Consider the following 17,810-nt stretch of genomic DNA (forward strand, 5'->3'; position numbering starts at 1 on the left):
TTATTTTGTATATGACAGTTTTTGTGAAGTTTGACATAAGTAAAGTATGAAGTATTGGGAGAAGAGGAAATGCGACGAGCTGTAGAGACGAAAGGGGATATATTTGCCCGTATATACAACAAGTAAATAACGCACAGTGGGTGGGTTGATATATAAAAATTGGACAAAAATAGGAAGATGGATGGATTTTACTAAAATTTTGGCTCTTGCTGAACTAGGGCACGCTGAGCCCGAACATCAAATTTGCATTTTTTTCAAAGCTTTTACATTTTCAATGGAATTAAGACTAAAATGAAGATTAATATTACCAAATACAGTAGGTTCTGTTTTTATGCGGATTTTTTTTATGTACATATAAACAAGATTCTAAACCAGCTAAGCAAAAACTCATCACAGATTACATCAGAAATGCTAACCCTACAAGTGTGGAACCGCCTGCATCACCATCCTGATCAGACGTGTACATTTCCTCAAGTGACGAAAGTGATTTTACGCCAAATCCTAAACGAACGCGCAACATGTGGGCATTGTCTGATTCTATTTCTGGCTTAAATTTATTTTTCGATTCTGACGTTTCTTAAATAAAGATATAATTTTCAAAAATACAAAATTTTGTTTGTGCGATTTTAATTACATATTTCAGATTCATGCGGTCTATGGAACGTATCTATAGTTATAATATGGGACTAGTACCCTTTTTTATGCGATTTTATTACATTATTTCAGATTTATGCGATTTTAGCACTTTTGAAACGTATCCATAGTTTTACTATAGAACTAGTAGCTTTTTTTATGCCGTTTTTTTTTTATGCTGTTTCTTGCGGAACGTATCTACCGCATAAAAACAGAACCTACTGTACGTCTATATTTGGGACAACAAAATGTTTGATTTTTGCCCACTCAGAAAGCACTCTGCGACGCAACGAAGCAAGTACCACAACCATAAAGATATGATATATACATACGTCATCAACTATTGGTGCCATAGCCATAAGCAGCTCATATTTACATACATATATTATCACATATTTGTGCATGCCGAAGTGCGAAACTAAACAAAAGATAACAACAAGTATACCACAATGCAACAAATCACAATACAACTGGTTATGGTTATGGCGAAAAACCAAGATTCAATTGTTCTCTGTGGCTATGGTTATGACTACGGAATTATGGCATGTCACCTCTAATTGTTTACTATGTTGCCCATATGTTTGTTCGATCAGCAAATTTATAACATTATGGTTATGGCACGTCAACTTTGGGCTTTACTCCATTAATCGGCATAGTAAATTGACTATTTAGATCTCGTCATTTATGTGCATTATCCCGATCGACATTTAAGGAAGAGTGATCGAAAATTGGCATCGACAAATCAGAGGCATTTAATTCGAAATTGCATTCATTATAGTTTAATAAGATCTTATTTGGTGGGCATTATTCGAAAAAAATTAATCATTCTTAATGCGAACCACTTTACTTATATAATATATGTTTTTATTATTTACATACCTTGTTCATCATCTTCAAACCAAGCAACAGGGGTTTGAAAATCACGCGGATTCGCCAATCCATTTGCTCCTATGGGTCCTAGATCTGGCAACTGGAAGTGATTGTTGTAAACTTCAAGTATGTATCCCCTTGAATGAAAGATTTAATGTTATTTATTCTATTTATTTAACTGAGTTTAAATAAAAGTTTATACGGGAGTATTTGATCTTGAAATTACGACTGCAAGCTATGTATAAATATTCGTTGAGTTCATAAAATGTCAAGTATCGCTGCAACAAGAGTACATCTCGATACATTGCCACCGATTCTCACAATGCAACAACAATGTAAGGAGAAACCAAAACCCTCAACTACAGCCGGGTTCTCTGCAGTGCCACAGTAACAACAAAACAGCGTTACCAATAACATCGAAAATGAAAATTGAAATACTAAAGTTGATACGGTACATCGAAAGGCAGAGAATAGAGAAGAGTGAACAAAAACCGTAACCCTCCAACTCCTATAGAAGAAGATCATGAAGCTGAAAGTAATCAACATTGATTTCCTTGAAACTTTAAACCATTTACAAGAAGAGATCGTCAAGCATAGTTGTAAAAACAACTTGGTACTTTAAGCCTTTTTGTAAATTGAAACGATGAAAAAATTCGTTTAGTGGTTTTGCACTAAAGTGTGTAGAACTATTTTGATTTGCAATACTAATAAAGAATAATTGTAGGGAAAAGAGCAAATTATAAGAGAGAGTAGGAGCCGCACTATAACTTGATGCAGTGTTCGTGCAAAGGCGATACAAGTAAAACCAGGTGGTTTTATTGTAAATGCGAAACTGTTGTGAACAAAAGTATTCTTTGATGCTTTTTAAAGCTCAAAACTTGTCAACACTGACACTGACGAGAAGAAAAACAGGTAGGGAATATAATTGAAATTGTTGGTATCACTAGAATAGGAAACGAAAGCATCGATGAATGGCTTGACAAAATATTTCTCAACTCATTTGGGTTTTCTATGTCAGCCAAAGCGAATTCATAGAAGGCAACATCAAAGAAGCAGGATACTTTACCACGCCAAATCGGCTGGAATCAATGGCATCTCGAAATCAAAACATAATCACCCTTATCCTTTCCTACTTTTATTGTTCCTTTAATCACGTTGTAACTGTAACAGGTGGTGCAATATGATTATCACTGAGCCCACCTTGAGCTATAAATTGTGGGATGGCATTCCTGGTAAGTGCAATGAATTTATTATTGTAATTCAGTTGAATAGCTGATCTTATCTGGATCAATAACGCATTAGGGTATCGATCGATTTATATGAATGAAATTAGTCAGGGATTTGTCTTTGTCAGCCTGAATTTTTATGTAAAGGGATCATTTATATGTATTTTTTTTTTTTTTTTGGCGCGTACACCCTTTTTGGGTGTTTGGCCGAGCTTCTCCTCCTATTTGTTGTGTGCGTCTTGATGTTGTTCCACAAATGGAGGGGCCTACAGTTTCAAGGCGACTTCGAGCGGCAGATATTTTTTTATGAGAAGCTTTTTCTTCTTTTTTAATACTTCTTATTTTACAAAAGAGAGTGGGCATGATGTGCCAGTGCTGGCACTCCACCCAAAATAACATTTTTGTTCGAGATTGTGACTCTATGTTATTACTTACTCAATAATTGTATTTTACGGTAAAATTAGCAAAAAATTGTGTGGCAAATTAAAGACTGTGTTCCCTCATGTACATCCAAACATCTTCAGCGGGACGTGGTTTACAAATATTTGGCGTGGAGTTATACAGGAAAGAAACATTGGATTTGCTCGTATACGAAGTAAAAAGAAAAAGTAAACGAAGGACTGAGTGCTACCGCTCCATAAAAAAAGTGGGCAAATATGAGAGAAATGGATGAATTTTATTGTACTAAAAGTGTGTTACTTGGTACTACATCTAAAGTTCGCTAAACCTCAAAAATCAAATTGGCTTTTTCATAGCATTTATATTTTCAAAGAAATTAAATCAAAGAAGAATATTACAAATTATTTTTTCTCATAAATACCAAACACGTATATACTTTATTTATATTTGGAGCAACACAATTTTTGATTTTTGTCCGCTCAGATAGTTGGCATATTTGATCCTAAAATAAAAACAAAAATCTACAAAAATAAAAAATAGGAATATCAAAATATTGCCAAATTATCAAATATGCTAAAGCACAAATTTATGCTTACATGTAAAGATTGATCAGATTGGAGGTACTTTTTCCAATAGGGTTGTTTTGACAGATCACTCGTGACTACTGTCCAGTTAAATAAATAATTTTTTCAGTATTCACTGACATTTCATCATGGAAGGACGTACGACCCTCTGTGAAAAGTGGTCATCGCGCGGTCAGGTCAACTTATGGTGATCAGCGATGAGACCCATTTGGGTTTAATGGCTACGTCAATAAAATTGACGTGTTTGGACTGAAAAGCAACCCGAAGCCATTCAAGAGCAGCCATTACATTTATTGAAAACAGCCGTTTGGTGCGACCTATGCGCTGGAGGAATCAACGGTCCATATTTCTTCAAAGACGAAGCTGGTGCCAATGTAACAGTGACTGGGGAAAGTTATCGCGCCTTTTCGATCCCGGGAATGGAAGCCCGTGTTCTAAACAACATTTGGTTCCAACAAGTCTATTGCTTTGTGGATAAACTAGCTTCGGTTGAGACATTGGAAGCTAACATTATTAAAATTATTTACAAGATACCGACCGATGTTTTCCAGCGTTTAATTGGTCTTTACGAATGGACGAATTACAGCGCAGTTGTAGCCAACATTTAAAACCGATTATCTTTAAAAAATAACAAAAAAAATACAAATTCCCAATCAAATTGAATTTTAGTTGTTTTGGAAAATCAAAACGATCGCATTCTATTTTCTTAAAAAAAAAACTTCCTAAAAAATATCTTAAAAAAAATTAGTATTTGACCAGACTACTACCTTATACAAGTATGTTACCTTTGTTTGTTCATACAAATTCGTAAATGAAGCATGCCTATATTTTTAGCGCTTGTTCAATGCTTGGGCGAAGATAAATTGACACGGCCGTGCGTCGCACAGTGCTTTCTGAGCGAGCTAAACTAAAATTTTGGTTGACCGAAATATAGACGTATTTTGTATTTTCGGAAAGGTCATACAAGTATATCTATTATGAAGAACAAAAAATAGAAAGGTATTAAACCTCAAGTATTTACTTAAAAGCTGTGTCTGTTAAAGATCTTGAATAAAGAAACACGTACGTAACTTGCACCAGAATTCTTCAGAAAGATACATTTTTAATCTTCTCTTAATCTATAGAAAATATAAAAGCTATGAAGAAACAAATTTGCTTTTCGGGTTCAAGATACGCTTCCACTAAGAAATACATTTTTTAGCAAAGACTATCCATTTCCCTATTTTTGCCTACTTTATATTACATTAATTCATTAACTTTTTGCCTATACAGTGAAGACATCGTTGCTCGTCTCTACAAGTACTGGCAAGCCACATACAAAATAATTCTTATTTTCTAAATAATGTTGGCAGTTTGCAGTTATGGGATTTCTCTATTTAAATTCGAATCACTCCGATACGTAAACTCGATCATTGTAAGAACAATACTTTTCTGAGCACTATTTTAAAGAAATATCACGGTAGCCACTCATAGCTTTTAGTTATAGCATTCATAGTTTAGGTAAATTTTAAAAATTAAAAACTTTATTAGTAAATTAAACAAACAGATTTACATACCTGGATGGTTCCGTTAGATTCACAGAATACCGGATTCCTTGTGGAATGACACAAATTTCATTAGGCTTTACTTTCAGTTTACCAAATTCGGTTGTTATATCCAGCACACCTTTCTGAGGCACTAAAATAATTGAACATATTTTAATAGAAGTTTATATTTATGTACGTAAAAACCTATGTACAAGCATAAATAAAAATGTACAGTTTTTGAATACACAGTTATATTAAGCAATGGGTTACGAGGGGGGTAATTTCAAAAATTCTTCATAAACAAGAGCTGGAGATTATCTAATCGATTATAACGTTATCAAAGAAGTCATTATAATTAACTATCTTATATATCAAGGGCGGATCCAAGGGGGGAAATAGGGGAAAATATCGGCCTCAGGCTAAATCTAGATAGCGGTGAAGAAAAATGGCTCGAAAGAAATGACTACTAACTGAACTAACGGTTTGGTGTTTACCACCAAAGAGCCCTGGAGGCACAAACGGAAACATTTATAATGATAATTCTAATATTGAAAAATGTATTAAACATTAAAAGAATAAGTGCGCCTCATTGGAAATAAACAGTAAAAATTTAAAAAAATTTAAATTTCAGTAAAGTATTATATTAAAGTTCCAATTTGCATTTTCAGAAGTTACTTAATTGTTATTATTTTTTACACAAATAAGAAAATTTAAAAATATTGTTTGGTCATATTTATACGTGGAGTTTTTGGCAGAGTTTTGAATGGCATAATTCCTTTAAGTTCGATTACTGGATTGCTAAATAAAAGTCACAAATTAATGGCAACACAACTTACTTGCTTTAGTGAATCACTTTATTGCTTCACTATTCGTTTACACGCTCACACGCTTAACTTAAGACTGAATACTCTATGCGCATGCACCTCTATTATATACATGTGCTTAACAACTATCGTAATTTCTAGATTTGACAACTCGTATCTTCTGACGAATTCATCGTTTTGTTTTGGTATCTCATTTGCTCGCAATTCTCACCAGTCGGTTTGTGAAATTTCTCAGTTTGCTACACTACTCTCCGCCTTAGTCTGATCGTCTCGATACACCAAATCCTTAGATCCTAATGAAGCCAATCTCCTTATACAATACACTGAATCATTCAACCGTTTAATCACGTTGCTTCGCTGAATCCTTCGGAGTTGACAGCACGGTCAAATCGATCCTTCCTCTTGTTACACTTTAGCTGGGTACCTTACATTATGGTGTAATTCTTCCATGGCATTTTGCGGTGTTTCTCCGATGACTATCTTCGTCCATTGCAATCGCGCAACCTCTTTCGAACATTAAAACACCCGGAAACTTTAAATCGCTTCCAAAAATGGTCCTAATAGGCGATTGGTCAGTAGTTTCATGTACCGATGAGCGATAAGCCAACAGGAACATTTGCATGTGTTTGTCCCAATTTCGTTGACACTCTCCGTCTTTTGCAAGAGCTCCTCCAGAGTGTAGTTGAATCTTTCGATCATTCCATCTCATTGGAGATACAGAGGTGTTGTACGCATTTTCTTAATTCCCAGCAAGCAATGCATTTCTTTAAATACTGCGGATTCGAAATTCCTTTCTTGGTCTGAATGCAATTCAATCAATTCAACTCTAAACTTAGTCACCTAATTCTGCACAAAAACCTCAGCAATGGTTTTGGCTCCTGGTTTGGTATAGCGTACATTTCGGGCCACTTATTGAACAAATCCATAACAACGACTATATATTTGTTCAAGGAGTCACTTGTTGGAAACGGGCCTGCCACATACGTGGCCACTCGCTGAAATGGCGAACCTGCGTTGTATTGCTGTAATCTTCAATGACTTCTCTCCTTCGGAGCTTTCGCTGCCATACACTGCGCACAATTTCGAATCCATTCAGCTACTGGTTCTCAGCAAGTTACCCAGTAAATCCGCTGCTTAATCTTCTCCAGCATTTCAGTGATACCCAGATGGCCTCCACTTGGCCCATTGTGGAATTCCTCTAGCACAAATACAAGTCTGGATTTAGGAACTATAATCAGATCATGGGTATGATTTTCAACTTCGCTTTCTCATACGCAATGCAGAACTCCATCAGTTATTTTAAGACTAGTCCACTGTACCCAATACGCCTTAGCCACAATGTTTTACGCACTCAACCACAGCTAACAGCTCTCATTTTTCAATCAAACGAAAAACCATTTCGCACCGGATAAAGTGTGAAGAGTGTCATCTATTCATGGTAAAGGGTAGCTCTCCTTTTTCGTGACTTCTCCCAGCCTTCTGTAATCCACACAATATCGTACGCTTCGATCTTTTTTTTTAACCAGTACAACCGATGAGCTTCACGGGCTTATTGATGGCTAATAATAATAATAACTCCACTTTTCTGCATATCTTGAATTATCTGATTTTCTTCTTCGCGTTTCACTATTGAAAATCGACGTGGAGTTTCAGCCACTGCCCTCCAAGGTGGCAAAAGAACACCTAGCGCTGGTTCTTTAAACAAAATATTATCTACTAACACATTCAGCGAAAAGGAGAATTCATGCAGCCACTTATGCCACATGCGTATTCGATGCTGGCATTAAAAAAATTACAGACAATTTATCGCACAGTTTATCGAAGTGACTATGCTTCATAATCTGGCCCGCCGAACCACCTGGACCCGAGCTAGGGTACCCTCGTCAGTCGCCCCATGATCAAAGACTGCATAACTACCCGGTACTACGGTGCAAATAAGTCCGCTTTTCACGCGCTCTCTGCTTCTCCTCCATCTACAGGAGCTTCAGGCTGTTACAACGGCAAGAAGTTGTGCGAATGCATGGACACTGCATATTGAAAATGTGTGTTTGTAATTTTAAAAAAGGCCAATAGCGTTGGTCTGGAAATAAATTCTTAAAAATATGTAGATTTTGATACATAAATGCTCCTTTTGAAAATATTGACCAATTTTGTAGATGAAAAATAAGATAATCTTTCAAGTTCTACAAGTTCCTTCCGTTTAGTTTATATTTTCTCGAAAGGCTGGGAATATCTTATAGAACGCAAATTTTAACCAGATTTAAAATGCATATAAAAATATGAAGGTTCTAATTCGAATATGTTTATAATATTTATATATATAAAACATAACGCAATCTTACCAATCAAAAAATCGCCATCACTATTGTAAAAAGCTGATTTATCCATAGAAGTATTGCAGAGATAAACATGAATAGCAATACCAGAATGGCTACGTTTATCACCGGAGCCACATATTGAATGTAAACCTTCGACAAAATTAACATTACTCTCTAATGGAATATCAAAAGGCATCCAACGCATCTAAAAAGAATCAAAGGTTAATTTTCAATAATTCACTTTGATGCAAACGTGGACCTTACCTGGTTAGGATTCGGAACTTGCTCATTCCAATCGCTACTCAAGTTGGTTTTACAATCGAGTAGCTTGAACGGTTCATGCATTACACTGGGCCGTATCCTATATAACCAAGATCGTAAATTCTCTTTTCGTGGAGCTGTAAAAGCACTTCCCGATAGTTGTTCTGCATATAAACCGTACGGACATTTCTGCGGAGAATTTTGACCAATAGGTAATGATTTGGGGCATCTGTGATCTTCTGATGAAAAGTAGGAGCCAAAACCACTCATATACTGGAAATCAAAGTAAAATAATTTCTACAAGTATAATCAATTCAAGCTTCTTTAATATGACAAATTAGTATTATTGCTTCTTCGATTCGAAAGGCAGTCCTAATGCCTATATGGGATCCCTTGTCGAAAATTTAGAAAGAGACAAGGGAAAATTTTCAAAGACTACAGTTTACCGAAACGAATTGTTTACTATTACCAACAAAGTATTCCCACCCTATTCGGGTAAATACATGTGCCGCGACAATTCCAAAGAAGTTGTTACCGTTATGGAGCAAACTAATACAAAATGATTTTTATAGAAGCTTCACAAATTCCCAAGCCAGTAACAATAATGTACATAACAGAAGTTCCAACAACGTAAAACTCCGAAAATAACCAAGAACAACCGTGCTGTTCAGAAGCAGTAAGAATATAAGCTCTTCATACAGAAATTGAAGTTTCAAAGTTTGAAAGAGTGAGAGGTAAAGCAATTCAAAACTTAAACAAAATCCGCTCACGCGCCTTAATTCCCTGAAAAGCCGATATATTTATAAAAGCGCAAGCTATATTTTTTACGCAACTTACAAACATGCTTTCAAGCCATAATGTAAATGTTTAGCATTGGCAAAGCCGCTCACGTCTCGAATGTTATAAGCCCGCTCAAATCTTTTCCGGAAGCCAAAATATATCTTCGGGATATAAATCTCTCTTACAAGTAATCCAACCCCTGAAGTCGGCAGGCTTCCTCCCGAGAAAGATCACTACCAAACATGTAAACAAATAGATACAAACTTACTAGATAGTGGAGGTCCCTGCCGGAAATTTGTGGCTAATGTCAGTCTATATGGTGCTTAAGGACGAGGTGGAGCCACCTCCGATGATGCTGAGGGAAGCCCTGGCTGAAGCGAGGCGCAGGGACGAACGCAAACTCCCACCATACCTGTTGGGGAAGAGGTGCAACGAAGATTTGTTTATTTGCAACAGAGGTAAAAACCCCACTTTCATTACTGCAACCAGGGAAGAGGTGCTGGATCTTACTCTGGCCTCTTCCTCATTTTTACACCGAATTTTCAATTGGAGGGTACTTAGCACTCATTCCTTCTCAGATCACAGGTATATTCAATTTTCTCTCGCTGAAACCGTCCAAAAATACCCACCGACAGAAATCTAAGGAGAACGGACTGGGATACATACGGCAGGAATCTGATGAACCTTCTCCCCGAAGCACCAAAGGAAAATCTAGATCCCTCGGAGGGAGCGATCGATGATCTGGTGGAGATCTTCACTTCAGCTTGTAATAAGGCTCTCGAAAGCTCCTGTCCACTTAGAACGCTCCCTAAGAAGGAGAAACAGCCTTGGTAGACAGCTGAGATTTCTGAGCTTAAGCCTTCGTGCAGATGCGTCTTTAATAGGACTAAAGAATTGAGTCTCCCTCAGGATGGGAATTGCATAAAGTAGGGCTAGGAAACTATAAGTTCGAAATTAGGTAGGCCAAGGGGGAATCTTGGAGAAACTTCTGTGGAATCGTAGAGGGCTGTCATGAATCTTCAACGTTTAGACGAATACTCACGATGAGCTGTGCTCCCTTGGGGTACCTGAGGGACGCATCAGGACGTTGGGAGATGAGTGGCGATGAGTCACTAAAACTGCTTCTCGACGCTCATTTTCCGACGAATCCAGTATCTAGCAGCAACAGCTTCAGAAGTACACCAATCTGACTTCAAAACCGGGGTTAGCTGCTGGATAAGCACCGCTCGACTTGGGCCATTGGCTCTTTCGGGCTCTTCAAGTCGCCTGGTCCTGATGGCATCATATCTGCCTACCTGCAGAAATCTGCGGGGGTGTCATGCCGCTGGCTGAGCCCTATCTATGCGAGTTGCATAGTCAGGGATTATATACCGGGATCTTGGAGGGCTGTGAGGGTTGCGTTCGTACCCAAGCCTGGCAAGAGCTCACATGTCTCCCCTAAGGATTTTAGGCCAATCAGTCTCTCATCTTTCTTGCTGAAACCCCTTGAGAGGCTGATTGGCCTACACATAAGAAACGAAATTCCTTGGGGGCGTTTGTCGCATACCCAACATGCTTACTGCAAAAGCAGATCAGTAGAATCTGCCCTGCACACAATTGTTAAAGATTTTGAGGAGTCTCTATATCAGAGAGAACTCGCAATTGGCGCCTTCCTCGACATTGTGGGGACTTTTAATAACGTTCTTACGGGGGTAATCACTAAATCTCTGGGTAGGCTTTTCCAGGTTTATCTACAGAATGCTTAGTGACAGAACGGTCGTGGCAGAGTGGGGCGGCGTCTCTCTCTGCCGGCAGGTGAGTAAGGGCGCGCCGCAAGACGGTGATCTCCCACCATTTATCTGGGTCATTGTTATCAATGATTTGCAGGTGGAGCTGGTTAGAAGGGGCTGTAGGCTGATTGCCTACGTAGATAGCGTGGCATTAATTGTTAGAGGAAATTTTGTAGGTACCCTGTACGATTTGATGCAGGGATATCTGAACGTAGTTATTCGATGGGCAGCGGGCTGCGGCTTGTCAGTGAATCCTCTTAAGATGAAGCTCGACCTTTTCACGAGGAAATTTAAAATACTCAGAGCTCAACTCCCCTCGATGGGGGGCGCTCCGTTGGTGTTTTCTAATAAGGTGAAGTACCTAGGTCTAATCCTTGACAGTAAACTAACGTGGAAGATCAACATTGAGGAGAGAGTAAGAAAGGCAACAATCGCCTTGCAAGAGGATGCAAAGGCGCAATTGGCAAAAGACAGGGCCTCTCGCCTAGAGTTGTATTTTGGCTCTATAATACCATTGGTGGAACTAATTGGAGATAATGGCATCAGTTAAAAAGCTAGAGAGTTGAAAGGTCTCATTGGAATCAGTGGGGCGCCTCGAACTACTCCTACTCTAGCACATAATGTAATGTTGGCCAGACAAGGGACCTGTGAGGTAGTGTGCCGGTGAAAGGAGAGGATCGGGATCCCCTTGACAACCTGCGCTCTACTCCTGGAAGGATGGGCTTTGCACCAACTCAGTGAAGGCTGGGCAAATACACGAACGTGTAAGGTCGCGAAGTCCTTCTGGCCACCTTTGGATCGGAAGCGTTCGAGGGATATTCTGAGGATGATAAAATGGAGGGTGGGGTGGAATTATCTCAGCACCTGCTCCTTAGCTGCTCCGCTCTCGCGGGACTGAGATTTAAGCATCTTGGTTTTCACTTCTTTTGTGCGCCTGCTGATATAGCAGGTCTTGATATCAAAAATCTGATGAACTTCATCAGCAGCCTAAAACGGCTAACACAACCGCAAATTAGTCACCGTTCATAGTCCACAAATACTCACGCTTCGCGGCTTTTGCGACACCTCCGAAAAGGCTTATTACCTTTTTAAAACCTATAATTCATGATTATATCTTCTTACCAAACTGGCTGTTATAGCGCTTTTAGGTCTTGCCAACCGAAAATTATATCTGACCGTTTTAACGTGACTAGAAAAACCACTCCGTGTAAGACCTATGTTGCAAATCATACGGCAAAATTAGTCAACGTGGTTGGGTCCGCCACTTGCCGACCCATAACCATTGCTAGCACCACCGCCAATCTCAGCACAAGATATCGCTCAACTCTGCAACTGGCCACTTCATCTTTTTGGTGGAAAGGCCCCAGTTAGCTAATCGCATCGCCCGACTTCTCGCCCTGATACACAATATAATACGCCCAGAAAGTCGAAAAATTTAGACCTTTCATGTGATTCAAGAGAATAATAACATATTGAATCGGTTATCCTTTTTCCACGGGCCCAATGGATAGTCCCTTATATGTTTGAATTCATCCAACGACTAAAATATAAGGTAAATGTAACGATCAACTCTAATTATACTTCACTATCGCATCAAGACATATAGACAGCAAAAGTATCTTTCATTGGGTACATTCGAATGGCTTATTCATGAGTCATGCACTACCAATTCAGCCTATACGATTGCATCGAGCAAGATCCATGAGACTTTGGTTTATAAGGTACTTTCAAAAGAGCTGTAGGTGTTGCGCCGATCAAAGATCTTATGCTCCAAGGAGCCGAAAATAATTGTTTGTGCACTATTTCCGAGGCAGCCATTATTCTCTAGAGAAGTTTTTTGTAATGCGAAGTGTGAGTCCTTTACAATTGCCCCAGAAATGCCTTCCTTCAAACTAATTGTGAACACAAGAGCCGAGACACTGCGGAACATATTTAATAAATAGCTTTCAAGGTGTATGTTCCCCGAAGCCGGAAAAGCGCCCTTCGGTATGCTTGCTAGATATCTCGGGAAAACTTTTTAACGTATGATTTGCAACAATATACATATATTAGCAGCAATATTATAGCAGCAGTCGAAACCTGTCATAGATGGAATTTGGTTTTAGTAGTGAGGAAGATAGGAGTAACCAGGGCAATATTACTGCATAAGATCCAAACAGCTCACAACTTCCGGGCCTCGCCCAAGTATCTTCTGGGTAGCTTCCGAACATCCGTTTGAGACCGAGCTAATGTAAGAAGGTGAAACAACAGACTATATCTGGTTATGCGCTGGGTTTGGGACCCGCCACGTAAAAACCCTCTCCCATTAAAAACAAAACAAAGCTTCAGATGAGAACTGCTTATTCTGATGACGACCGCTGCAAACGAACTAAGGAATATGATTTAAGGGCATGCAACTGGAATGTCCAGTCCTTTAATGAGAAAGGTACTTCTGCCCAGATTGTTGATATTATCGTAAGAGCAAAGGCTGGCATCGCTGCCATTCAAGGGATGTGATGGACGGGGCAAGGCAAGACGAACATTTGACTTTGCGGCGTCTAATACAGCTGCCATGTAAAGGAGCACTAATTTGGGGTTAGATTAATAGTCGAACAGAGACTTGCGCGCGAAGCATTGCCGTTCACTCCGGTGGGCGATTGTCTCGTAAACATCCGCATCAAAGCGAGTTTTTTCTCGACGGAAGAGAAGGACGATGCGATCAAAAATTGCTTCTATCACCTCCTAGAACATTCCTCTGAGCGCTGCCCATGCCACGATATACAAATAGGGCTTGGCGACTTCAATCTCATAGTAGGCTATTCAAGCATAGCGGCGAGGAACTGGTAAGGCAGCTATGCAAAATATGGTCGGATGAAAGCATGCCTACTGATCGGAATTTAATTAACGTGGGATTAGCTTTCTAAATATCGCGTATAAGGTTCTAGGTAATGTATTGTGAGCAAGGCTGAGACCCGCCATAAACCAACTGATTGGACCTTGTCAGAGTGGCCTTACACCTGGAAAATCCACAATCGACCAGATATTCACAATACGCCAAAACTTGAAAAATACCCATGAAAGGCCAATCGACACACACCATCAATTGGTCGATTTTGAAGCTGCATACGACAGCACGAAAAGGAGCCTACATATCGCAATGTCTGAATTTTCTCAATACCAGCAGCACCGCCAGAATTGGGAAGGACCTCTCCGAGCCGTTTGATACCAAAAAAGGTTTCAGACGGGGTGACTCGCTGTCGTGTGACGTCTTTAACCTGATGTTAGAGAGGATCGTGTCAGCCACAGAACTTAATCGCTCAGGCATAATTTTTTATAAGAGCGTACAATTGTTGGCGTATGCCCATGATATTGGTGTCATCGACCTTTACAACCACGCTGTTAGTTCTGTCTTTTCCAAACGAATGGGCTTGGTGGTGGACATGGACCAAACGAAGAACCTCCTATCATCAAACAAACAGTTGGTGCACTCGCGTAACGACACCCACCCCACTCTTTACAGTTATGATTTCGAGGTTCTAAAAGACTTCGATTATTGAAGAACCAGCATTAACACCGATAACAATTTGTGCCTTGAAATTCAACGTAGAATCTGCCGTGCCAACAAGTGCTACTGACTAAGCAGGCAATTGAGTAGTAAAGTTCTCTCTCAACGAACACAACTAACACTTTATAAGGATTTCATCAAGCCCGTCGTATGGTGCAGAAACTTGGACGATGACAACATCTGGGTGACACTAGGAGTGTCCAACTGGCGCCGGTTAGCACAAGAAAAAACGGGTGCCACGTTTTGTTAAACTCGGCCAGAATTACGTAAGCGGTTATAACGCCAGTGACGAAAAATGGAAATGGGGAGATAAAGAATACTTCCTACGTGTTACCACTTATGTAATAAATGCGAACAATATTACAAGCTAGATGCATATTATCAACACTTTTCGCGAACTAGAAATCCCTGTATACCTCCAAAGAATTATATGTAGCTGCCTGCCAAATAGAACGTTATTGTATGAGGCAGAGGATAGAAGTAAAAACGTACAACTTCCGAAGGAGTCCCGCACGATGTTGTATGATACTTCGATTACAGTTACCTGAGGTATTGAGACTTATTGGATTTCCTGATAATAAAGCACTAGTCATGGTGGAGTATACAATTATGTCTGACAGAAAAAACCTCTAACAAGGCCGAGCCTATCCTCAGAAGTAGGAAAGTAAGAGAAGAAATAAATTACTTAGGCATCATATTGGACGCTAGACTAACATTCAAGAAGCACATAGAGTATGCAATCGAGGAAGCCGAAAAAGGGCTGCGACACAACATGGGTGATGCTGAATGGGGGAAGCCCCAAACAGCAACGTAGGCAACTGTACGTAAGCACCGTACATAGCGACTTCCTATATGCCCTGCCAATCTGGTCTGATTCTTCTAAAACAACCATCACATGCACTAGAAATAAGGTAACTGTATCGGATATGTTCTGTTAAAGTACACAGGCCATTCTGGACAACATCGGAAGAAGCAGTACCGATGATCGGGGGACTTTGTTCCATTGACGTACACGTGAGCGAAACAGCATGCGCAACGAGCTACAAATAGACGATCCAGAGATATAGCATGTTATGTCAAGTGCGATGGGAGCGCGCTGCTATCTGTTGTTAGACACATTGTCTGATTCCCTCGTCGTAATCGAATCGTGCGAAATGAGAAAGCAAATTTCTACCTAACCCAAATACTGACGGGACATGAGCACTTCAAATCATACGTACGCACACTACTAACTTCGGAGCAAACGAAAGGCACAACACAAGCATTTAGGTGAGGAGGCCACTAAGGGTAGAAAACCCAGCCAAAATAAGCTGCACGAAGTCACTCCTTAAGATTTCAAAATCAAGCAATAGGCTGCTCTCCCTCTCCCAAGTAATACCTACTGATATTTCAAGGGAAGGAGAGAAACGGAGCAGAGCTGAGTTTTTAGTGCGGTAGCTGAAAGGCAAGTCCCACCCTTTTCGGCTTTCAATACTTTGTTCCACCTCTTCAATAACAAAACAAGCAATATATTATATTATATATACCTACACATCAAATACTGTTAAACAATAATTATCATATTTCCGATTGTGATCCCGAGTGAACGTAATTTTTAAGTCCCGTGGATGGAGGTAGACTTCATCCAACGATGAAAAGGTGAAAGTAGTTATAGAATTAAATATTAACCAATTTTTTATGGGAAATACGAGGGATAATCTTTTGCAATTTTACAATGCAATGCAATGTCATGTTGTATAGTATATAAACCCTTACCATTACATTTAGCTTCCCGAATTTCACTGTGGGAATAATGTTCTCGTTTTGTAGGGCTGTTAACGGCTTTGACTAAACTCTAAACTCAATATTCCGCTTAGTGCGAAACGTGAGTTAGAGTAATAGAAAATAGTTTCTCAACATTAGCATGCGATAGTAATGACTTTTTTCTTGCACTTCTTGATGAAAATTTGAGTTTTAAGTCAGTTCTTCTTGGCGGTCTTCCAAATCTCTAATCAACATTCTAAAGCTGCACAGCGGTTTTTGGTAAAGTTGTTTCACTATTCACCTTTCTTTTTTAGTGTGAGCTTTTTGATCTGCACAGGAGTATTTTAACTATAACCGATTTCCTTTTCCTACGCGATTTATAATGTTGTACACTATCCTTGCATTAACAAAAAAAAAACAGTTCAGCCATTTGTTTTGCTGATTTAACTTTATGATAATTATAATAAATCAATTGTATACTACGTATTTTCACTCTCACAATAACACAGCATTATTTTAAAAACTTCTTTTATTGATGCGATGTAATGAATCACTTTTAAATATTATACTTGAACCATCAACTGTGCAGCAGTAACCAAAAATAGAAAATAAAAGCGTAGTATATCGTTAAGTTTCTGGTGTTTGTTTATGTTTCTTCGAGTAGTGAAAACAAATAACACAGCATATAAAAACTGTACAAATTATAATGATTATTTTCAAATATAAATATGTATAACTTCATCATATTTTTTGAATTTCAGCTATTTCTTGAACTGTTTTCTTTTAAATAAATTATTTACTCACATTATAATCATTCATTTTTAAACCACCGCTCCTTTTTGTATCCGTTTATGAAAATGAAATAAAATAATACGGAGATAGCTTGATTGAAAAATATACTGTAAATTGCTTGAAACTAGTAAAACCATATCCAACGTCCACTACTAATTCATTACAAAGTCACTTTGTTTATTTATGAGTAGCTTTTAAAATAAAAACCTGAAAAGCAAGTAGACTCTGCCAACCAGTCGTTTATAGCCAACAATAGTCAACTTAACTTTCGTATCCACTTTTCTTCTTAGTATGGTGCGTATATATTAGTATTTGTTAATAAAAATTGCTGATTGTTGTTTTTTCGCTTCTTACTACTATAAACACTTCTTCAACACAAAGTAAGAGCTGGCATGCAAAAAGTGGAACCTTTAATCTTCTGGGAAGCTCCCCTTTTACACAGAGTGTGTTATGAACATTAACATTATGTTTCAACCTTTGCACCCAATATACAAATAATTACACTCTGCAACAAAAATGATCAGGTTGTGCCAGTGGACAA

The 17,810-nt window shown here is 38.7% G+C and overlaps 1 protein-coding gene across 2 annotated transcripts in view; it reads right to left on the bottom strand.

The window, feature by feature from the left end:
- The window catches only part of LOC129249284 (homogentisate 1,2-dioxygenase), a 28,926-nt gene extending 11,426 nt beyond the window's left edge, over positions 1-17,500 (bottom strand). Inside the window, exons 1-5 of one of the 2 annotated variants that reach the window (XM_054888999.1) lie at positions 17,282-17,500; positions 8,645-8,914; positions 8,405-8,585; positions 5,269-5,389; positions 1,513-1,640 (exon numbers count right to left, since the gene is read on the bottom strand). In XM_054888999.1, the coding sequence (XP_054744974.1) occupies positions 1,513-1,640; positions 5,269-5,389; positions 8,405-8,585; positions 8,645-8,914; positions 17,282-17,296 (715 nt within the window). In that variant the 5' untranslated portion in view covers positions 17,297-17,500. Of the gene's footprint in view, positions 1-1,512; positions 1,641-5,268; positions 5,390-8,404; positions 8,586-8,644; positions 8,915-16,489; positions 16,858-17,281 lie in introns of those variants that run through there. The other variant, XM_054889001.1, reaches the window with a different exon arrangement.
- Between the last annotated feature and the right edge of the window lie 310 nt (positions 17,501-17,810).

This window comes from Anastrepha obliqua, chromosome 5, assembly GCF_027943255.1.
Source record: "Anastrepha obliqua isolate idAnaObli1 chromosome 5, idAnaObli1_1.0, whole genome shotgun sequence".
Classification (NCBI taxonomy): Eukaryota; Metazoa; Arthropoda; class Insecta; order Diptera; family Tephritidae; genus Anastrepha; species Anastrepha obliqua.